Raw genomic sequence first — 24,864 nt, 5'->3', positions numbered from 1 at the left:
TACAAGTATTTGTATCTTTCTATTGTGCGTAACCCACCATCACAAGATATATACCGGTACCTTCAAATCAGGACTAAAAACTCACCTCTTATAATTTTAATTTAATAATTTTGCCATTTAGCAGACGCTTTTATCCAAAGCGACTTAAAATTACGAATTACAGGGACATTCCCCCTGGAGTAACTGAGGGCTAAGTGCCTTACCCAAGGGCACACTAGTAGTGGTGTGGCTTCAGGCGGGATTTGAACTCACAACCTTCCGATCCCAAGTCCAACTCACTATCCACTAGACCACCACTACCTCTTCAATGCACTCAGTTCTATGCACTTTGAAATTGTTCAAATGAAAAGCGCTTCACATATAAAATGTATTATTATTAGTAGTAGAGTAGTAGTAGTAGGCTATATGAAATGTATTATTATTATTATTATTATTATTATTATTATTATTAGCAGTAGTAGTAGTTCAATTACAGCCAATCTAACAGCTCTAGTCAAAGTAGCACATGTCTTATCGTTAGCTTCAGACCAGAGTGCTGTTACTGTTGGCAGCTTTTGACACCATTGATCAACAATTACAGAATGTTGTTGGTTTGTGTGGTTTGGCTTCAGCATGGTTTAGACCCAACCGTAATGATAGACCAGTTTGTCTAGTTTGTTCCCATAGCTCAGTACGATGTTCTTTTTGTAGCCTATATGCAAACTGTTTTCAAGGACACCTGGGATCACAAAATCACAATTCCAACTTTCAGCAATTACATAAGTACCTATGAATATCAGTTCCTATAAATCAGTGAACATGTCATGAAAAACAGACTCGGAATGTCTAAATATGTTTTAATTTTTTCCGATGCTCACTGGCAGTCAAACAGCCATGGCATAATACGGAACCTATGCAAGGTCTTGATGGAACGTATTTGAGCAAAATATAACGTCTGCAGTACTGAGCATCCTCTTCTCCAGCTTCAGTGCCTCTTTACACCTCCCATAATTCAAAAGTACGAGGGACCTCTACATGTGGCAAAAACAACCTCAAGGGAAAAGGGGCTATTTCTGTTCATTTTTTGTTTTTAAATATAAAAAATAAATAACTCTAAAAGTCTGTCAACAGAATTAAATACCAGAAGATCAAGTAAAATAAGCAGAGTTTGTATCTGCCATCACACTCTCTCTCTTGCTCTCTCTCTCTCTCTCTCTCTCTCTCTCTCTCTCTCTCTCTCTCTCTCTCTCTCTCTCTCTCTCTCTCTCTCTCTCTCTCTCTCTCTCTCTCTCTCTCTCTCTCTCTCTCTCTCTCTTCCTCTCTGCCCTATTGGCTGCTGCTTCTGTGACAGGTACTTACAGCAGCCTATGGGGCCTGCTAGTCCCTGAAGCTGACGTCGCAGAGCAGAGAGAGGTGGTCGGAGGGGTAGTGGTAGGAGGGCAGGCGGTCCGGCCCGATCTGCTCCTCGGTGGGGATGTCCAGCAGCGTGTCCACGCTGAAGGCGCCGTGGGAGTACCAGATGTAGTCCAGCGTGCTGCAGCTCTCCCCGGACGGACGGATCTTCCACGTGGTGTAGGCCGGCTCCGTTTGCCCGTCGGCGCTCAGTAGCTTGTAGGCCGAGTCCAGCCCCAGGGGGGAGGAGGCGAAGCGCCGGTACACGTCCTCGGAGGGCTCGGCGTTGAAGTCCCCGCACACGATCAGAGGCACCCCTCCCTCCGCTCCCTCTCCTCCTCTGGCCCCCCCGGCGCTGCTCCTCCTCGTGCCCGAGGAGTCCCCCCCCGTCCCGGCCGCCGCCGCCGCCGCCCGCGTGGTGATGGCCCTCAGGCTCTGCAGCAGGTCGGCCCCCTGCGCGCTGCGTAGCCTCTCCCAGCCGCTCCGCGCCTTCAGGTGGGTGACGGCCACGCACAGGCTCTGGCCCGTGGCCCGGCAGCGCAGTGTGTGCACGATGGCCACCTGGTTGGTGGGCAGCATCATGGCGGAGAGGCGCAGGTGGTCGGTGGCGAGGAGGGCGAAGCGGGAGCGGCGGTAGAAGATGGCGCAGCCGTCGGGGCCGTTGTTGCGCTCCACGTCCAGGCAGGGGGACCAGGGCTTGGGGCAGAAGCTGCCGTGGTACCCCAGGCTGGCCAGGACGGGCTGGAAGGTGTCGTAGTAGTGGTCCACTTCCTGGAGACACAGGACGTCGGGGCGGTAGGTGAGGATCTCCTCCAGGATCAGGTACTTCCTCTCGGCCCAGTTGAGAGCCTCCAGGGGGCAGCGCACAAAGCCGTCCTTCCCCTCGCCGAGAGCTGGGGGGGGCGGAGAGAGGGAGAGAGAGGAAGGGAGGCAAAAGAAAAGACATGAATACACATCGCTGAAACAGAAAACAGGACTGGATGGGCTAAGAACAAAGACGGGTTATGGACTTCAGACGGTTGTGGACATGATGAAGCAGACTCTGTACAAGCGGTCACAAGACCAACTAACACAAGTCAACATTACGTTATATCTGACTCCAAAATGTATCATGGGTTTGCTCATCCCTGTGTGACACACTGGATCTTATCAGCTCCTAGATTCCATGAAGAACACCCAGAATGCTACCGCTACGCTCTCAAGTTGGGAGATGAAAGACGCACGTCAAAAATGAGACATTAACGGGATAACCTGGTCATGATTATGTTATAACGGGTAATGCTGTTGAAACAGAACCTTTTATCTAGCGCACATCACATGAACGCACATAGGAAGAATGAGAATGGAGTATCAACAAATAAACCAATTTAACCAGTTTCAAAGGAACATATTCAATAAGCAAACTGTAGTGAACAAATGGAAGTTGAACCTAACGTTATGTGTGTCAAGGATAACACAGGAGAGCGGTGCCCATAGGCCACCCAGAGAAACTCAAATACTGAACTGAACCTCCATCTTCCTTAAATATCCTCCACACAATAGAGCATAGGTGGGAGAGGCCAGTTGGCCTACACGATATACATTACACTATATACATTACACTATATACACTATATACATTACACTATATACACTATATACATTACACTACACTATATACATTACACTATATACACTATATACATTACACTATATACACTATATACATTACACTATACATTACACTATATACTATATACACTACACTATATACAATACACTATATTCATTACACTATATACAATACACTATATTCATTACACTATATACATTACACTATATACATTACACTATATACATTACACTATATACATTACACTATATACAATACACTATATTCATTACACTATATACATTACACTATATACACTATATACATTACACTATACACATTACAAAAGCATAGGTGTTGAGGTGTCTGCAGGACGTCCATCTAGCTGATCATTCAAGGGTAAATACTGTAGGTGTTAAGCGCTGAGAGAGAGGGGGCATTGTTCACCATTCACTATGGAAGATCAAATCATCACTGTCTTTGCTAGTAAGTAAGTCAAGTTTATTTCTATAGCACCTATCCCAGACCAGGGGTCACAAAGTGCTTTACATATAAAAACATAATAAAAGCAAAAATGACAGCAGATTAAAATAAACAGGTAAACAAGTGAAAACAAGAACAAGAAACAAATAACAAGTGTACAACAAAATAACAGGACACAAAAAGACAGGTTCTTGGGGTTAGCCAGAAGCCTGTCTGTACAGGACAATCTTCAGCTGTTTTTTAAAAGCTTCAACTGAGACCGCTGATCTAAGATCCAAGGGAAGAGCATTCCAAAGTTTGGGAGCCACGGTTTGGAATTCTCCATCACCTTTGGTTTTTAATCTGGCATGGGGGACAACCAACAAACCCTGGTCAGAGGACCTGAGAGACTCATTTAAACAGAATTGAATCACATGGCTGGTGCCACCAAATCCATCTAGAGAACATACCACACCCCCCTATTACTATACATAGCGCTATGCAAATACAAGTTATTATTATTATTATTATTATTATTATTATTATTATTATTATTATACACTATGTTCAAGAGAGCCATCACAATATACTACAACTGTACAATTGAGAGAAACAGAGTCTTGAATATACATAACTTTACACATACATGTATTCTACTCTGGTGTATGGTCATTTATAGTGATCTATAAACCATAGAAGTCTTACCTTGTGCCAGAATGTTCCACTGCATGACCCGTATGGGTGGGTGTTGGTGTTGGTGGTGGTGCTGGTGTGTGTCTAGCGTGGGGTAGACCAGGTCTCTGTGCGGCCTCGCCGGACGGTTCTGCAGCGCCTCCTCACACTCCCGCAGCAGCTGGTCCGGGTCGGCCTGGGTCAGACCATCTGTGTCCTGGTCAGAGTCGGGGTAGAGGTTGGTCTGGGCCAGGGGGGCGCTGCTCAGGGTCTGGGCCAGGGTACCGAACAGCCTGCTGCTGCTACTGCTGGTACTGCCCATCGGACACACTGTGGAGGCAACACACACACACACACACACACACACACACACACACACACACACACACACTCTCGTTAGGACATACAGTATATATACACACATGCACGCGCATGTACACACAAACCATAAAAAGCTGTTAATAGCCATATCTCAAAACATAAAACATGGAGACCGCTCTTAAGATGTTTGACAGTTTATAAATGTAACGTCTACCACACACTTGCACAGAAATGCATTCTGGCACAGGAAGTCAGAGAGACAGAGACGGCCTCTCCCTGAGGAGTACCTCGTATGACTCATCATCGGTGTCCTTCAGAAGCCATTTTGTGTGTGAGAGAGGAGATAAAGAGCCAAAGCTCTGGTTTTACCCATAATCTCCACCTAAGGCCGGGCGATATGACAAAATCTCCGATTTTTTCAAAGCATATCAGATTTTTTTCTGCCGTCTTCTGCAACTCGCAGGGCCACACATGCGTGCCTCTGTTTGAAATGCTGGAATAAATTGTCATGCTGCTGCTTTTAATTGCCACAAACTTCACAGCGGACAGTGGTTTGCTCGAGGTCAGACGCTGCAAAACCGAACCACTTCCAGACGACTGAGGAGACTGCCTTTTTTGGGAACAAAGTATTTTATTTTTTTATTAGCACACGCAGCAATGTTAAATGGTAAATGGACTGCACTTATATAGCGCCTTTTTTGCTGCTCCAAAGCGCTTTACAACGGCCTCTCATTCACCCATTCACACACACATTCACGGAAAGCTGCCATGCAAGGAGCTGGCCCTCTCACTGGGAGCAATTTTTGGGGTTCAGTGTCTTGCTCAAGGACACTTCGACATGTAGCCAGCCGGGGCTCGAACCGCCGATCTGCCAACCTTGTGATCATTAGACAGCGGCTCTACCTCCTGCGCCACAGCCGCCCCGTGGTGGGGAATGTTGAAATTCTTCACTGGATTAAAATGAATCACTGAAGCTTGTAATAATGGATATTTAAATGTAAAATTACAGAGAATCAACACAAAGGAAGTACATTTAAATTCAAATACTATTGTTTAATGGCATCTTTTTAACTTTTAATATAGATTCTCTTCTGTGAATTTGATTTCCAATAAAACCCATCAAGGCCATAAAAAATGACTGTCAACTTGAAAGGCATATTTCTTATGCACTAACAGAAATAATAACAAAACCCAGGCTTCTATGTTAAAGGGGACATCTTTTACTTGTTCTTAGCTATTTAAAACGGTTCCCTAGGACCTTTACAAGACGTTTGTCAAGTCTAATCTTTTTCCTAAAACCAGCGTTTAGGATTTTATAGGTCCCACTTAAAGTGCCAGTTGAATTTCACAACCATCAAGGTCATTAACGTTTTATATCAGCTTAGGAGGCAATAATGTCTTATTATATGTTATATACGCATTATATACACATATATGCACTAATATAAAATGATAATTAACAACAAGAAAATGTGTTCAAGGGCCAGTTGAATTTCAAAAAGGTCCACAATAGTCCATGCAAATATGAAGAAAAAAAAGAACAAGGAAAGATTCTTCTTGAGAATTCAGAATGTAGATTTTTTTTTCACTCCATAGAACAATAACAACAACAATTCATCTTATTCCTCCTTTACTCAGCCAGTTGCTGATACAGACCAGTCTGTTCACATGTTCAGGGCACAAAGCAGCTCTCTTCTTTTGGGTGATGTGGCCTGAGAGTGAGAACAACCTCTCACCAGGCGATGTGGTTGCCAGGTAGGCTACTTGCATTCTCACTTACTCGCCCAGGCGTAAACGTTACTATGGGGCTTTACTATAAACGACGAAATTACCCGAGTTAAAGTGAAAATCGATTTTTCATGTTTAAACATCGTCCTAAACCATAAATTCCAATCGATTTATTGCCCAAATTTATCTACCTCCGTCCTTGGACTACTGTCAGCACTCTCAGCCGGAGTCTACGCCGTCTGTCTCTGTCTGGATGTGAGTGTCTTCTTCGGCAGCGCAGCCTACTCACTGTCCTTCTCTCGACAGTCTGACTCTCATTCTCTCTTTCTCTCTGATCCTTTTACTCCCTTCACGTTTACTTCCTCCTTGTCTTTCTCCCTCTGCTTTAGATGTTGTCAGAGAGAGAAGAAACAGAGAAAGAGAGAGGACGGCACAGCACATAAGACTACCACCTGCTGAGCAGTGAGCACTAATGGAAATGCAGTAGTACTAATCCTGTTTTGTTTTATTTTATTTTATTTGTAAGTTTGTAAAACTCCTTGTTTACAGAGATTCAGATATCTTTAAGGTCTGGGGAAAAAATGTCAGCTGAACTTTCAATAACTATCTCTAAGAGCTGATGTCCAACGTTGGAACGCACCACGTATTCCATTAGGTTATTCCTCAAATAATGGCCCCAGCCATTTCCCAGTGAGACACATTGTATGCCCTTTACGCACACAGAGCAAAGAACTGATGCACACACATTCACACGCACACATACACACACACACACACACACCGCAGTTACTCACGTAGAGCAGGGTAGATGAAGGGAATCAGACACACACACACAGTGCTCGGTTTCAGCCTCCCCCTCGGCTCCTTCCTGCGGACTCACGCTCTAGCCCGCGTCCCGGCTTTCCCCATGGCCCGGCACAGAACACTGTCTGTCTCTTAGTCTGTCTCTGTCTCCTCTCTCACTCCCTCTCTGTTCCTTCTCTCTCTCTCCCTCCCAGTCACAGCAGCATACTTGGTTGGAGGCGATCCTTGCCAAGAGCGATCATACTCCTCTGACTGATGCTGTGATGTGAAAAGACTGTTCCGGACCAAGGGGATGTGGCTGGACGGCGCTGTGCGTGTGTGGCTGGTTGATGAGAGGCAGGGGGATTCTACCGTCGAGCATTCCTGAATATGCCAGTGTCCCCCCTCCTCACCACCCATCCTGCTCATCCAGCTGCCACAATAGCTCGCTCTAAATGTCCCGTGAGAGTCACACACACACACACACACACACACACACACACACACTATTAAATTGAATTAGAGGAGTGCAGCGTGTCCTTATTTAATCTGTCTGATAGAGGTAACTCAACTGACTGGAATGTGACTCAATAGGCCTTTTTATTCGTCTGCTCATACCAAAGACACGGCCCACCACACATAACGCTTCAGGCCCCTCCTGAGGTATTCACTCCGTCACCTGTGGCAGTCTGGGAGCGGACAGATGAAGTGGGACGTTTACATACACCTTAGTCAAATACATTTAAACTCATTTTTTTCCACAATCCCTGACATTTATTTATGACATTCCCTGTCTTAGTCAGTTAGGATCACTACTTTATTTTAAGAATGTGAAATGTCAGAATAATAGTACAGAGAATGATTTATTTCTTCAGCTTTTATGTCATTCATCACATTCCCAGTGGGTCAGAAGTTTACATACACTTAGTTAGTATTTGGTAGCATTGCTTTTAAATTGTTTAACTTGGGCCTTGCACAAGTTTCCCACAATAAGTTGGTGGAATTTTGACCGATTCCTCCTTACAGTATAAGTGTAATTGAATCAGGGTTGTAAAGGCCTCCTTGCTTGCACACACGTTTTCAGTTCTGCCCACACATTTTCAATAGGACTGAGGTCAGGACTTTGTGATGGCCACTTCAATAACTTGACTTTGTTGTCCTTGAGCCATTTTGCCACAACTTTGGAAGTATGCTTGTGGTCATTGTCTATTTTAAGACCCATTTGCGACCAAGCTTTAACTTCCTGACTGATGTCTTGAGATGTTGCTTCAATATATCCACTTCATTTTCCTTCCTCATGATGCCATCTATTTTGTGAAGTGCACCAGTCCCTCCTGCAGCAAAGCCCCCCCACAACATGATGCTGCCACCCCTGTGCTTCACTGTTAGGATGGTGTTCTTCAGCTTGCAATCCTCTCCCTTTTTCCTCCAAACATGACGTTGGTGATTATGGAATTTTCCAAGGTGTTTAAAGGCACAGTCAACTTACTGTATGGAAACGTCTAACCCACTGGAATTGTGATGTAGTGAATTAGAAGTGAAATAATCTGTCTGTAAACAATTCTTGCGAAAATGACTTAATTCAGTGTCATGCATAAAATAGATGCCCTAACCGACTTGCCAAAACTATAGTTTGTTAACATGAAATCTGTGGAGTGGTTAAAAATGATGTATGTTTTAAAACTTGACTTAAAAAAACAACTTCAATTTATTTACTTTATGTTTTTGTTATTTACAAAACATATTCTATGGTTTGACCAAACATAGACAGGAACACCAGAGGACTTTTTAACCCATGTCATTTAACTGTTGGGGAATAAGATCTGATCTGTGTCGACAGCTAGCTCTGCTTTTAGTCAATAAGCCAAGAGAGAGTTGAGAGAAGAAGATGAGAGAATCCTTTAACATTATCTACTTAAGTACCAACTCAACTGATAAACTCCTTGCCTACATTTTAAACCGAGAAAAACCTCTTCCTTGGAATTTGGATTGCGTCAGCATTTAGGATGAGTTAAGATTGCATCAGTCACATGAGTCAGTAAATGACCAAATTAAGAGTGGGAGGGAGCATGGGCGCAGTGCCATTTCCACGGTTGGGTGGGGCAGCAATTAAAGACGTTCTTTGTACATTCTGAATGCCATACATTTTAGGGAGGATGAGGGGATGAGAAGGTGAAATGGCCCATGGCAATGGCTTAATTTGTCGATTAAGGTATGTCCTGTGACTGTGTGTGCGTGTGCGTGCGTGTGTGTGTGTGTGGTGTCTTATTAAGGAAATCTTTATCTTCTCTTAATACAGTTATGCAACCCTAATCTCATTAAAACTCCTCCTTTGGGACAGAGCAGATAAAGCTCTCCAAACTAACTCCCTGGTCATTAGATAATAGTTTAATCCACCGGTGGAATCAAACCAATCTGATAACATAATGTCCCACCCTATGGGGTAGTTAACCAGGAGTGGTGGGTAATGAGGCTTGGAGATCTCCTCCCTCTAGGCAGTATAGAGTCATTCTAGCATAATGGAAAGAGGTACGGGAGCTTCTATCACTCTGACCTGATTTGATTGACAGCAGCTAAAATAACTCCCTCTGTCGCTGAGTCATCCCTTCAGCCTTCACCTGTTCTGAGGCAGGAGGAAGGTCAGGTCAGGTCAGAGGTAAGAACAAAGTGGCGTTACCATACCTGACCGTGACGTGACTGGGAAGGCCGACTTCTCCAGGCTTTTTTAAGATGCAGAAACAGGTCAAGACTACGCGATCTGCAGTGAAATATATATATATATATAAATTATTTTTTTAAACGTTCTACATTTAGAAAGATTTATAGAAAGTAAACTACAAATATTTTTTGCAATATTCCCACTGGGACCATGTAGTATACTAGTACTGTATGTATGCACTCACAGTACTGTAAGTCGCTTTAGATAAAAGTCAGCTCAATGGCATATCTTTTTTTAAAATATATTATTAAAGTGGGACAATTTAAATGTTGCCCCAATCTTCTCAAGTTCCTACCATCCACAGGAAGACAAATGGCTGTGAGCTCTGGAATGTCTTGAGGTGTCGAAGCTACGATGTCATCAGTTTAGATGTAATAAGATGAATGATGGTTGGTGGTCTCCTTATCAACAGCTCCTAATTTAGATTAAGGATTAGGTTTTTAGGATGATGTAAAAAGTAGAGGTCAGGGAAAAGCTCTTTTATTATCTCGACTTGTTCCTGTGTCCTGTTGTGAGGTTCTCATCATGTTGTGAGTAGCATTGTTTTCTGATGAGTTTTAATCCCTTTATCTCTCTCTCTACTCTCTCAAACAATCTATTAAGTATTTGCCTTGTAATAGATGTACATGTATACAGTATTATTAAAGTCTCATTTGATTCATTTTATTGTACTTTTCTTGCACTTAATAAGCACAGACTCAACAATTATTTGCACATAGTGATAATTACATTGGAGTCAGATTATCAATATTAGATATGCTTTGCTATCAACAAAATATAGCCACAAGTCTCTGCCAAACATTCATGTGGAAACTGATATTATTATAGTTGCTCTAGCCTACATGATATGATTTATCATTTATAAACTAGGATTGGTAGATTACACTGTGATTGTTTACATACCGGCCTGACACCCATTCAATAGGTCATCATCTCTAGAGATCGGAGGACAGGCTGATTGTAATGCCATCTCTACCTTCACCAGCCTCCTATGAGGAGCCCTGAGACAGTGGGCCTCTAGATGGTACATCCACTACGGGGCTTCCTCAATGTCCTCACCTCCACCACTAACTCACCTGGAGACATTAGACGGGTAGAAACAAAGCAACGTGGCAGAGACACGTCTGGTGGAAAGGTGGACGCACCCTAGTTTGACTTTGACTGATCCAGTCCTTTGGGACAAACCAGCAGTCAGGAGGAGGTAGGGAGGGGCGTAGGAGGAGACAGGGATGGGGCGTAGGAGGAGACAGGGATGGGGGCATGGGGCGTAGGAGGAGACAGGGATGGGGCGTAGGAAAACTCAACTCTGGGCCTCTCTGAAGGTTCCAAGAGGGGACCCAATGAAAAGGGAGGGACAGACTGACCATAGAGTGTGATTATTGCACAATGTTGTTGGTCAAACGCTACTGTGTCCACGCTCTGTGCAGAAGGAACACAAGGAGGGTCATAGTTCCCCGGTACAGAGAACATGATGGAACACAGTGTGCACATAATCAAACCTTAATCAAACAAACAAGACAGGGAGTGTGCCACCCAGCGTGCGAGCACGTGCACACACACACACACACACACACACACACACATACATACATACATACACACACATATACACACACACACACACACACATAAACACACTTGCATGTGTACACACACACACACACACACACACACACACACACACACACTTTTATGATTGGTGCATAGTTGCATGTATGTAGGCGTTGGCTATAGTCCTGATTACACATTATGATTCAGTGGTCTACAGCATTGGTGAGCATTTCATTACATTTACATTCTTTACATTTAGCAGACGCTTTTTTCCAAAGTGACTTACAACAAGTACATTTGTTTAAAGTAGGTGAATCATGTATACATCAGTCATTATAAGAAAAGAAAAAAACATCTAGCCTATGCCAGGACCAAGGGCACGGGCAGTCACAATGCTAATGCATAAGAAGGAAGGATTCCTTTTGATTTGTTATTAAACAAACGATAACTACTATAACAGCAGAGAACTGTACAGAGGGGTAGTGGGGGGTGACAAAGTCTTTAGGGGGGACTAAATATTGTATGCATCACATATTGAATGTCTGAATGTAGAATATACTTTAAAAGTTGTCGTCCCCCTCTGAATACATTGATTACACAGTGTTTTATTTGTATAGTATAGTAGTGGATAGTTATAGCCTTTATTTATAGTGGATAGTGTATATAGCCTTTATTTATGTAAACCAGCTCTTTTCCTTTCTTGTTTTTAGTATTTTTTTCCTAGCACCAGGGGAGGCCCCCCTCCCAAATTTCGTTGTATGGTACCTGTACTATATCAATGACAATAAAGACCATTCATTCATTCATTCATTCATTCATTCATTCTTTGGACAGCCTACCTGGTCTCGAGCTGCCCTGCACCTGTGACTGGCCGCTTCCTCCACCGGAGTGGCAGTGACGTGGCCCCGGGACAGAGAAGCTCTTCGGAAGGGGCCGTTTCTTGTTCCTTGGTCCCGTTGAGGCGACAGACAACGCCGCTCTCACGTCCCGATGAAGAAGCACCGAACACCGACGAGCCGGATACATCCCGCTGTACACCGTGTTCTGACCTACCGTCCCCTCAGAACGGTGCCCTATGGACCGTGGCTCGACACACCTGTCAAATTCGAGCCAATTAATTATTGATAACGAGAGAAAGTTGTACTGTCACCCATTATTTCTGTGCCACGGGAGCTTTTTCCCACGTTTCTATGAGTAACGAAAGTAACCGGCATTTCATCATATTTGGCTGATGACTCAATGAACGACAGTTTCCATGGGTTACAAATGCATGAGGATTTATTTAAAACTCCAAATACAGCGGCTTAAAAATATCTTCTCAGTCCACCAATGTCTCGGCTAATTCTGCGTTTGGAATGAAATGAAGATTGAACGACATCCAACTTGACAAAGAGAGATTTGAGGTCTCTTTCCCTAAACAATCCCCCTGTTTCCAACCTCCAGTGGACTGGTCTGTACAGTATGCTGTCGTTGAACCGGAAAAGGGCGGGATTAGGAGTGGGACTGGGCGTGTCTTCACTCTTCTAGGCCAATCAGAAGCGAGTGCGCGTGTTAGAATCATGACGCAAATAACATCCTCCCCATGTGCACGCGATGTACTTTACGGGTTATGTCATCGGATTGTTTGGACAGCCAAAAATAGCTTGACCCGAAACTTTGGAAAGTAATACAGCCAACAACAAAGACAATACTGAAATAACTTTGGCCAGGGAACAGAAAATAAAACGTAGGCCTATGTTGTATGACATCCGTATCGATAGGACTGCTGCATAAAGGCACCAAACAACTCATAAAATAAATCTGATCCATTAGGTGTTTATTAATGCCTGTGTGGTGTTATTTTTAAAACGTTGACATTTTTGTGTTAGTAATTAATAAAATACAAAGGTTCCATCTCACAAAACATAATGGAATGTAAAAACGTTTGAAACTTCTGAAGCTCAACATCTCTGAACTACCCTAAACGGAGATAGAACCGTATAATTCTAAGGTCACGAACTGATAAAAATAGTTGTTAGCTATCACTGTGCAGAATACAGAGAAGGATGTGTCAGCTGCCTTGTTGGATGGTTAAGATGTAAGCTAACTAATGTCCTTCTGACCAGAGGGGTCAGGTGGTTTCATGAATGTTCATTCTCTCAGTTGATCATTAATCAGGGGCAGGGGTTTCAGAGGTTATATATATACAGAGAAGAACAGGTTCAAAGGTAAACGCAGTGAACATTGGAGCAATTAGGAGATGGGTGATGGTGTGTTTGTAAATGTGTGTGTGTCAAATAAAATACAATAAAAAAATAAAAAAGCTCACGTACATCACATACAGCCATAATTGACATAGTGAAATGCATTGGGATCTCGCTCCAGTCAGTAACAATCAACAAGTCAACACTAAGTACTAGTGCAAATAATGTCACACAATGTCAGGTGTGCAATAATAATGTGCAATAATGTCATTGTCAGATGTTCAGTTGAGCAGTCTTATGGCCTGTGGGTAGATCAGTGTGTGTGTGTGTGTGTGTGTGTGTGTGTGTGTGTGTGTCTGTGTGTGTGTGTGTGTGTGTGTGTGTGCACGTGTGCATGCATGCATTATACTGACAGGTTTAGGTCTGAATGAAGACACATGTCTCTCTCTCTCTCTCTCTTCGTTCTCTAGGTGCAGGGCTGCAGGTGGTAAAACTGATTACATTTTAATCTCTCTTCTTCTATGAGGGGGACAATGGGTCTATATAAGTATGGTTGGTTGGCAGGGAGAGAGAGGTAGAACAATCCCTCCAGAGATGATATCTCTCTCTACAATCAATTGGCTGATGAACTAGGAGGCTGATGAACTAGGAGGCTGATGAACTAGGAGAGGAGCAAAGCACACACACGCACGCACGCACGCACGCACACACACACACACACACACACACACACACACACACACACACACACACACCCCTCATACTGCTGTCCTCTCAACACCCCTCATATGTACCCCTCATATGTCACACTCTTCTTCTTCTGCTCTCTCTCTCTCTCTCTCTCTCTCTCCCTCTCTCTCTCCCTCTCTCTCTCTCTCTCTCTCTCTCTCTCTCTGTCTGTCTCTCTTTAATTTTCTCACTCAAAGGACTGTAAATGAGATTTCTACTCAAGTCTCACTTCCATCACAAGCTGAGCTGTGCTCCCATACAGTATGGCGAGAGCGTACAGTAAACCTGCGCAGCAGCGCTAGCTGTAATTAGCTTCTATTTGAAGGCTGTCTGGTGAGGGAATGGCTGAGCAGCACTCAGATGGCAGGTTCTTGCCCTAATGAGCTAGGCTCCATCTGAACAACCTGCTAGCTACCAGCGTGCTCTAAGTATCTGAACATGAAGAATGTGATTCCTTTGAAAGGGAGATTACGGTTCAGCCGCACATCACTAATTATCACTCGCTGGACTGACACAAGGAACGTGAAACATGAACCCCCCCCCCCCAAAAAAAAAGAGCTTTCAGATCTTAGGAAACATTACGAAAACTAAGACTATCGAACAGGGGAGGGAGAGAGAGATGCACAGAAACTCATCAATCTTTGCGAAGGGTGTGTACACACAGGAACAGAGCTACACACACACAGCCCCCCCCCCCCCCCCACACACACACATGCATACCCATGAACATACACACACGTTTTAGAGAACAAGACACATTTCAGACACTTAGTTGAACAGAGTGAGAGCTCATGACCTCTTGGTATCTGTGGCTGGTTTATGCTAGACCCGTGGCATGACTGATATGTATATCCTCATTAGGTTTAGGTCCATTGCTTCGAACCTGCTGATTCAGCGAGAGCTCCAATAATGTGTGTGTGTGAATGTGTGAGTGTCTGGAAGAGTTGTGGCTGTTGACTTGCCCTCTTCCTGACCTGGGTCTTCTGGGTCATTAACCGTAACAGGACTCTCTGATCCGAATCAGATGGGTTCTGACACAACATTTGGTTAAATCTGCTACGTTTTGTAACACTGCTAAAGAACCATTTTGGTACTTGATATATAACAAAATGATTGCCTGTGTACTTATGGTGTGGTGTGGTGTGTGTGTTAGTGTGGGGGCTATGAGGCGCAGTCTTAACAACTCTAGAGGTTATATCTGCACTCAGCACTAGGGGGAGCCCAAACTCCACACTTGACGACTGGTGTACCGACAAGTTCTGACGTGCTTTCAGATCTTTTTTGCACCATAAACACAATTATTTCTCACCCAAATTCCCACCTTTCACTTGCCGTGAATAATAATCTACACAGTGAGTGGAAAATGAGGGCAGGCGGTTTTTCTAATTACATTGATTGGCCAGGCAGGAATATGACGACTTTCACTTAGAAAAAAGAGTTTTAATCAGTACCAAATGGGATGTTTTGAAACCCTTTTTTCTAACAGTGTATAGGCAGTACTGACGTTGTAAAGGAAAATCAGGGGGGATGGTGGATTTTATCATATGGGGACAATTTTAGCATCCCCAGAGTGTCAGTGACTTCAGTGTCAGTGACTTGGTAAAAATGTCATTGCATGTGTGCGTGCCCCCTCGCCCACAGTATTTTACTCAATATGCGCAAAACTAAAGGTTGAAATAGCAGTAATACCACGTTCATTGATAAAATGACATAAGGGATGGAAAGGGGGGATGGCAGTTTTAGAAGGGGGATGATTTTGACCGTTTTTATTTCAGGGGGGGATGCCATCTAACTCTAGGGCTATGGGGGAGATCTAACTTGTAAGGCTACGGGGGGATCTAACTTGTAGGGCTAGGGATCTAACCTTTTTTTTAACTGCATGAACATGACAGTCTGATAATCATGTATTTCCAGGGTTTAATCAGGGCCCAAATCATGGTTTGTGGCACAGCACAAAATCAGAACACAGAACATATTCCAAGGGAAAGTTTAGTGAACAAGCCATCTATCTGTTCCTGCCCAAGACCCCCATTATCCCGAGAAGCCTGCGACCCAGAGAGAGATCAGAGACTCGTGCTGAGCCAGCTCACCATCTCATCGAAACATTCACTGTACCAAATGAAATCAACACAACATAGATCAAGATGTAAACAGTAATACAAGCTAATGCCCAGAGGCTCACCAAACAGACTAAAAGGGCATGAAGACACATTCTAGGTCTGAGCAACTTTTCTATTGATTATTCTATCTCTGTAAGACTTTCGCCAGTATCGATTTAATCTCTCTGTGTAGTGGAGGTGTTGACTGAGTGAGGGTGTTGCCTGAGGGAGCGGAAGAAAGGCAAGGCGAAGGAAAGACACAAAAAGCAACAGCAGCATGGGTGCCCAGTTTATGTGTGTGTGTGTGTGTGTGTGTGTGTGTGAGAGTGTGTGTGTGTGTGTGTGATTCTGTGTCTGTGTGAGTGTGTGTGTGATTCTGTGTCTGTGTGTGTGTGTGTGTGTGTGTGATTCTGTGTCTGTGTGTATGTGTGCGCATGCATGTAGTACGTGTACGTGTTTGCGCATGTGTGCGAGCGTGTGCGTGTGCGTGTGTGTGTGTGTGTGTGTGTGTGTGTGTGGGTGGGTGGGTGGGTGTTGGGTGCCATCTTCATCTCCAACTGTGTGGCATGGTGAGGCCAGATGAACTGCAGGGTGTCTGAGGGGGGGGGGGGGGGGTACCTCCTCTTTCCACTGTGCTTCATGAAAGTTTTCTGAGACACACTGATGTCTCTGACCTGAAGGACACGCTCACTTATTCCTGTTTCTTTTTTCATGAGTTTTTTCATCGTTGTTTCCGCTTGACATCTAAAGCATAGGTTGGAGCACTTTAAAAGCATAGATGGGATCCAGAGGGAATAACCGTGGTGTTTGTATGTTGTGTCTCCCCTTCTTCTTCTTCTTCTCTTTCTTTTCTCACTCCCAATGTTTCTTTTGGTTTAACTCCCTCCTTTTTCTCTGATTGATAGATGTTTTCCCTCATGTGAGTGCAGGTGCTAACATGACTCAACCCCTCAAGCCATCATCCTGTAACTCTGTCTTTCCCTATTTCTCTCTCCCTCTCCCTCAATCCTTTGTTCTTTCCCCCTTTCTCTTTCTCTCTTCTCTCTCTCCCTTCATCTCTCTCTCTCCCCACTCTCTCTATCTTCTCTCTCCCTCCATCTCCCCCCCTCTATCTCTCTTTCCCTCTCTCTCTCTCTCTCTTCTCCATCTCTCTTCTCCATCTCTCTCTTTCTCTCTCTCTCTGTTTCTCTCTCTTCTCTCCCTCCATCTCTTTCTCCTCTCTCCCCTCCCTTGCTCTCTCTATCTCTGCCCATGGCCCCTCTCCTCCACTCACACTGAAAGCAACAACAAATAGAGAGAAATCAATGGTTGGAGTAGATTAGCTTTAAATTGTATTCATTTCAATACGTGGGTGGTGACAAGGTGTAATGGAGTGTATTCATCGAGGAGGATGTACATGTGTGAGTTTGTCGGTGTTTGTGTGTGTGTGTGTGTGTGTGTGTGTGTGTGTGTGTGTGTGTGTGAGGGATGAATGATTGATGAATGATAGAAAAATGCACAGCAAACTCATCTACGAAGGTAATCGATTGTCTAGCCTAATTAAAAGTAGCATTTCCACAAAGGCAGTGTAGGTCAAATAAGCACACATACACATGACTACTGTAATATCCATACAGAATACAAATATCTTCCTTACTACAGACTCCAAACCCATATCTTCAAGTGAAATGGAGGGAGTTAAACAAAATTCAAATTTTCTCTGTCGCTTATCTATCATTTCCCCCTCTGATTATTTGTTAGCTACTGTAGGTGTGAGTCATTATCTCCTGCAGACTTCTCTCTGTTTGACATTCTGTGCTGTTAACTGTACAGCAAGGTTTATTTTTATTTTTATTATACTTTTTAAATGATAAAAAAAGGAAAAAGACCCTGGGCAAAAGTTTGGGAACCCTTTGAATAATTCTTTGTTGCCTTTTGAGAAGATGATTACTAAGGCCCAGACCAAGGTCATTTACTTGTTAGGGCTTCAATGAGTCAGGTGAATATAATTCCATGGTTAGACTATATATTCTGAAGTAACTCCATGCCTTCTAAAGTATCAGGCTGTTGTGTCTGGTGTTAAAAACCATGAGTTCCTCTAAACAGTTGTCCAAGGATGTCAGAATCAAGATAGTTCACTTCCACCATCAAGGAAAATGCCACCAAAAGCTCTTGCAATGTTTCAAACTATCCATTTCCACTATCAGAAACATCTTCAGAAAATGAAAAATAAATTGAACAATTGAAGTCAAGACAAGATCTGGAAGACCAAGAAAATGTTCAGATAGAATGGCCCGAGATCTCATGAAAAATGCTCAGAAGAACCCACACATCACTGCAAAAGAGCTGCAAAAAAGAGTAGCAGACACCGGTCTAGTTGTCCACAGGACAACAATACAGCGTACCTTAAACAACAAAGACCTACATGGCAGAGTTGCCAGAAAGAAGCTTTTTCCTACGACCTCAAAACAAAATTAAGCGTCTGAAGTATGCAAAAGAAAACCTTGAGAAACCTGAAGCCGATTGGAACAATGTGCTTTGGACTGACGAAACCAACATTTAACTTTTTGGCCACAACCAAAGAAGGTATGTTTGGAGAAAAAAGGGTGAAGCATTTGTAAAGAAGATCACCTTGCCAACTTACCTTGGAGGTAATTAATAATAATTTTGGAGGTGGATCCATTATGCTTTGGGGTTGTGTAGCAGCTGGGGGCACACAGGCAACATCGTGCGGGTGGAAGGAAGAATGGATTCCACCAAATATCAAGACATTCTAGAGGCTAATGTTCGAAGGTCAGTCCAGAAATTGAAGTTGAAGAGAGGTTGGGTATTCCAGCAAGGCAATGACCAGAAGCATGCCTCAAAATCAACCATGAAGTACCTCCAGGAAAGACGGATGAAGGTTTTGGAATGGCCATCACAGTCCCCAGACTTGAATATTATTGAAAATCTGTGGAGAGATCTCAAACATGCCGTACATGCAAGAAGGCTGAATAATATTTCTGAGTTAGAGGTGCCAGGTTCTGCCAGGAAGAATGGGGAAAATTCACAAAACAAGAATTGAAAGACTCTTAGCTGGCTACAGGAAGCGTTTACAAGCTGTTATAGTTGCCAGAGGAGGAGTTACAAAGTTCTAGCTGACAGGGCTCACAAACTTTAGCACAAGGCCTTTTTCATTGTTTTATTATTTTGAAATTGTAAAAAGATAATAAAAAATAATAATATATCATTTAGAGGTTAGGTTAGCTTTTTTCAACTTAGATATTAATTGTAAAAGGCATTTTGACTAGGGGTGCTCACATTTTTGCACCCTGCTGTAGTGTTATGATCACCATTAGAGCAAAGCTTTGATGCACGCACACAGACGCACACACATACGCACACATACCATTTGCTCACTAAAGTTTTAATCTCTCCAATCGCCTCTAATTCCTGTTGGATCTCCTTTCCACCTATAAATGTTTAATGGTACCATGAATCTTAATCATCAATCACGATTATATATTCAGTTTTTGTTCAGACAAACATGAATAGATAATCACATACCTACTCTTTTTCAAGTATCTCACCACACCAAGATTGCATTGCATTGCTCCAGGCTGCGTATACTTAGCCACAAACCTCTCACTTTAATCTCAAATTCACTTTTCTCCCCCAGCCTTTCTTACCAGCCTACTCTCTCTCTCTCCTCCTCCCTGCCTCTATCAGTCTGTCTCTCTCTCAGTCTGTCTCTCTCTGTCTCTCTCTCTCTCAGCCTGTTTCTCTCATTCTCTGTCTCTGTCTCTCCCCCCCCCCTTTCTACAGTACCTATCTCTGTACCTTCCCCCTCTCTGTACAAGGAAACATAGGTAAACAAGTTCTACTTTATGAATTAAATATGCCAAAGAAATAATTTATTCCTCCGATATTAGGTTTTTGCTTGTCATCCTCTTATGCAAACTATGTTGCGAGGTAACTATTGAGCTGTGTTTCTGGCCCATTAAATGCGATTGTTACCGTGGTTACATGACGTTTATTAAAATTTCCCTCGGTGCCTTAGCTCTGTCGTGTGTTAACCTGGTTATTTTTAGGGGCGGGTAATGGCGTACAAATTGTAGCGAGTTGCGAAACAGAAGCCAGAGCCTTGTAATAAGACTTAATGATGTCGTCTATTAAGTTACTTGTTGGATAATAAAATGAAGAATATAATTCTGAGCAGTTTAAGACTATTTATTTAAACAAAGTACAGGTACAAAATATGAGAGCTGGTTTCTGGTCTGGTGGTCAGAGATGATCAAGAGAGAGAGAGAGAGAGAGAGAGAGAGAGAGAGAGAGAGAGAGAGAGAGAGAGAGAGAGAGAGAGAGAGAGAGAGAGAGAGAGAGAGAGAGAGAGAGCTGGTGGTCTGAGAGAAGATAGAGCTCCCCTTGGGCCCACTCCCTTATTTATAAACAATAGTATGTAAATACAGTTGTAAACAATGGCCTATCACCTTCACTGTATGGATGCTTGAGGTGTGAGAATTAGGCAGACCTTACATGATGTCACTTTGGCCTAAAAGTCATTCCAGGTTAAAGTTCAGGGCAGATTCACAGGAAGTCATTCTAACATGCCCATATAGGGACAGCACTTCCTGAGGCAAAAACATATGGCCCGTAAGACAAAGGATGTGTTTACAAGGTGTCATAAAACCCCCCTTGTCAGGAGAACAGGCCCATACCATATACAGTCCATGCATGTGTGTGTTTAAGTAAAATATACTACAATGAAATATAAGCCATCAGACTTGCTCTTGTTTAAGTGCTGCTCTGCTCTCAGAGCTTGTTGTGTTTGTGTGTGTGTGTGTGTGCGTGCGTGTACGTACATGCTTATGCCCGTGCGTGTGTGTGTGGTTTGTATAATTCTCTCTTCCATCTTCAATCTCTCTCTTCTCTCCTCTTGCCAGCAGATAAGTCGATGTTTATCAAACCAACCAGCTGGAGAAGAAAGACAACAAAAAAGATTGACACAAACAACTTACAAGTAGCTCTTAGCCATTTGGAGAAAAGATATAGTATTCTGATATAACCATCACTCCAGTCAATCTCTAAGAAAAAGAAGATCTCAGTTTCAAAGCGTCTCTGAGAGATGTTGGCATGTCATGTCATGTCAAATGTGATAGAATAAACAGCATGTCTTTCTTATACTCCCTCTGGACTATAGACTAGTAGCTGAACATGCAGTGATGGATTTCAAACAGTTCTAAGTGTTTTGTTTTTTTTCAGTTTCACTTCTCTCCCTCTAACCTTTATGAGGCAGCCAACCGTCCTTGACTAGAGTATTTCTGTTTTACCCGCTCACGTCCTCACTGCTGGTATCGCTCCTCTGTTACTCTATGTGAAACATTGAATTGTAGTTGTAGAGCACAAGATTGGTCTGTCATTTTCTATGCCTATGAGTTATCAGAGTGAATCACAGGTTTGTCAATAGCTCTTTCTCTCCCTTTCTTTCTTTGTCTCGCTTTCCCTCTCTCCCTCTCTTTCTCTCACCCACCTCTTTTCCTCCCTTTCTCTCTCTCTCTCTCGCTCCCCCATCTCTTTGTCTCTTCCTCCCTTTCCTCTCTCCTTCCCCTCCTCCCTGTCTCACCCTCCCTCTCTCCCTCCCCCTCTCCCTCTCTCTCTCTCTCTCTCTCTCTCTCTCTCTCTCTCTCTGTGGGATGCAGGCAGGCTGGTAGAGTAATATCAGCTGCAGAGAAGCCTAGCGAGTCCTGGTGCGAGGAAGAATGGATGGTGACACCCAGAGCACAGTGTGTTCGTCTCCTGCTGCGATTCCCATCTCCATGAGGCTGTTGCCTTCCAGCAGCCACATCACTCCTTCTCACAGTTAGTAATGGTTAAGGACAACATTGCAGAGATGTGACAAAATATTTCATGTGAAGATGTTTTGAATAAAAGCGAGCGGCTCAGATAAAAGTCTTGGAACCAAAATTCGGAATGTTTTGGGAAAGCATCGCTCAGAAAGGTTGGGTTCTGGTTTTGTTAATACAGTATTCAGGCCATGGAGAATAGAACACACACACACACACACACACACACACACACACACACACACACACACACACACACACACACACACACACACACACAGGCTCACACACACTGTGGTGACCACCACGTAGACCCGGTAAACACACCACCCAGACAGGAGACAACACAGCGCTAATGTTTCAAAACCACCCACTGGATGTATTTATTTAGGAAAAAGAAGAGTTACGGAGAAAGCAAAAAGGTCCAACTAAAACTCGCCTCCGGGCGGCTAACGGTTCTTATCCACCTAATTTTTCTGGTTTTCTGCTCGAAATGACATGCCCACAGTGAATATAGAATATCTCCACAATCACAAGGGCCTTCATAATGATCTTGTTATCAAATGAAAGCTAACACCTGTGGGGTGGCTGTAGAAGTGTCAGAATCCAAATCTATGTTACTGTGTCAGAGTAAATAGAGCTAGAACATTATAAAACATCTCAAATTCAGTCTCCGCCTAAAAAAACAACAGCTTTTACAGTGAACATCACCTTGGAAACCTGATGACCAAGCCCAAATCATCTAGGAATCAGTACTCCAGGGTCTTATTAGTACTTGTGCCAAAGTCGATGCTAGTAATGTGAGCAAATGCAACTTTGTACCTGTTTTAGTACAGGTATGTTTAGGCGGACACCTATATGTTTAGGCAATTTGGAGATATTTTGGCACCATCTTTGACCTTTCTCATGTATCAGATTTTATTTTTAATTTTTTTAATTTTTTTGGGTTGGCCGACCAATGGTATGGAAATTCGGCGTTGAAACCGGACATGACACATTCTCCAGTTGGAGAAAACTGGAAGTGACTTCGGCCGTGTTTACCGTCTCGGAAACAAAATGGTGGCATCGTATAGCATGCAAAGTTGTGAAAAAAATGTGATATCGATGAAGAGAATTGATCGAGGTAAGCTCTTTACATCACTTCGGATCCACCTGTGGGTCCGTTGGATTTAAGGTGCCTCTAGGGGAGGGCAAAAGGGTGGACTTAATTCCACTCGGGGGGACACTCCGGTGTCCCGTCTCCGAGCTCCGGGGGTTATTTGGGCAGAGGGGCTGGTCCATGGGCGTCAGCAGCTTTTTGAATGTGGGGGGGACACTTATTTTTCGGGGGGTCTGGGGGTCCTCCCCCCGAATTTTTTTAAATAGTAGATTCAATTTCCTGCATTCTGGTGCGTTTTACACCCAAAATAATCTCCCTCTTTCTTTGTTTTTCCTTGGAGCTGGCATGGTCTGCAATTACTGACTACTATTATGTTTTGGTTTAACTCACAGAGGCCTGACACTGACACTTGGCACTTTTTAGGTACTTTATTAAATATGAAGATTCAAAAAGAATCAAAGAGTGAATTAGAAAAGAATGAGGTAACTCAATACAACCTGTTAAAGACTTGCTTTTACTCCATTCTTTCCCCAAAATGTCAAAGATTCCCCTTTTTTGTCCTTTCATTAAATGTTCCATATCTCCTCCTATAATCATATTTCTCCTCTATTATCTGTACTATGCATACAGCAAGATTTCTACAATTAGAACATAAGACATCATACAAAGGCTCCAAAAGTGTGACCTCTTTTGTCATTTGCAGACACAAATGACTGGCAAATCTCCTTTAAGTCAAGTTTGTCAAGATGCTCTTGGTGGATGTGGCAAACAGCCACATGTTCAAGCGCCTTTGAGCATTGAGCACTTGTTCATATTGTTTTTCTCTAATAGAACATTTGACATAGAAATACAATCATCAATACAAAAAATACAATCACAAGCATTTTAGAAATAGAAAAATAAATGGAACAGGTGTTTTCTTCTTCTTTTTTAACCCTAGCTCAAGCAATCAGATGCAAAATGTATTCTTTGGGTGGGTGCAATGGCCAAATTAAATAGTGCAAATGCTCAGGGCAATGAACACGGGCAGGAGATGCAATAATGACAGGACAGGTAAGCACTGTGAGGTGTTTGTCGCCATTCTGTGCTTTTGATGACATTTCGCCTGTGTCTGTTCTGCATTTAAACATGTCTAACCGCACTAGTAATGCCTAACAAAACTGCTAGTGCCATATAGCTGATCTAGCTCGTATTTGGTTGCTAGTAGGCTATGCTAATTCTATTGCTAATACAGAGAATGTCTCATAAGGTGCTAACATTCTTATCAGAAAAGCTGGCTGTGTTTGACCTTGGGAGAACGCAATGTTGCTGTTTGGCCACTCACGGGAAAACTTGGATGACTTTGACTTACTTTTCTCTTCTTAGAAAAAAAAATCCTTATATCCATCTTGGTGGATGATCTAAATATGGTCTTGCCTCAGTCTGAATGTTTTGAATCTGCGTGTGTGTCCGATGCTGCTGCTGCCGTGTTAAAAACAGAAGTAAAACGCGGAGTGGATTTCTGGATATGGGCAATCCCCTACTCATAAAGTGGAACGGATTTGATTGTGAAGCAATGAAAATAACGCTGACCAGTCATGCAACATATTTTTGATGGCAAATGTGGGGGGGTCGGCAGGCGGCAGGCGGGCTCGCGCTCTCCCTACTCCCAGCTCTCTCTTTACTGTCGGGAAGAAGACATATAATTAGTTCCACCAGGCATTGTCATTATCCGCCGTACCACGGCCCTCACCCATACGCGTGTCGTCGCGTAGC

The 24,864-nt window shown here is 43.3% G+C and overlaps 1 protein-coding gene across 1 annotated transcript; it reads right to left on the bottom strand.

Annotated features, from left to right (window-relative positions):
• Positions 1-836: 836 nt before the first annotated feature.
• On the bottom strand, positions 837-13,251 carry LOC308153638 (nocturnin-like). The gene is made up of 3 exons (XM_080526829.1): positions 12,038-13,251; positions 4,130-4,426; positions 837-2,264 (listed from the first exon to the last, which is right to left on the bottom strand). The coding sequence occupies exons 1-3, from the start codon at positions 12,222-12,224 to the stop codon at positions 1,357-1,359; spliced, it is 1,392 nt and encodes a 463-aa protein (XP_080382955.1). The 5' UTR covers positions 12,225-13,251; the 3' UTR covers positions 837-1,356.
• Between the last annotated feature and the right edge of the window lie 11,613 nt (positions 13,252-24,864).

Source organism: Nansenia antarctica (genome assembly GCF_963989245.1).
Source record: "Nansenia antarctica genome assembly, chromosome: 3".
In the NCBI taxonomy this organism is placed as follows: domain Eukaryota; kingdom Metazoa; phylum Chordata; class Actinopteri; order Argentiniformes; family Microstomatidae; genus Nansenia; species Nansenia antarctica.
This window is presented reverse-complemented; position numbering and strand designations above follow the sequence as displayed.

Coding starts and splice junctions, on each gene's coding strand:
- LOC308153638 (XM_080526829.1), bottom strand. CDS start 12,224: ATGTATCCGGCTCGTCGGTGTTCGGTGCTTCTTCATCGGGACGTGAGA. Junction 4,427..12,037: donor GCAGGGCAGCTCGAGACCAG/GTAGGCTGTCCA, acceptor TTGCCTCCACAG/TGTGTCCGATGGGCAGTACC. Junction 2,265..4,129: donor GTGGAACATTCTGGCACAAG/GTAAGACTTCTA, acceptor CGCCCCCCCCAG/CTCTCGGCGAGGGGAAGGAC.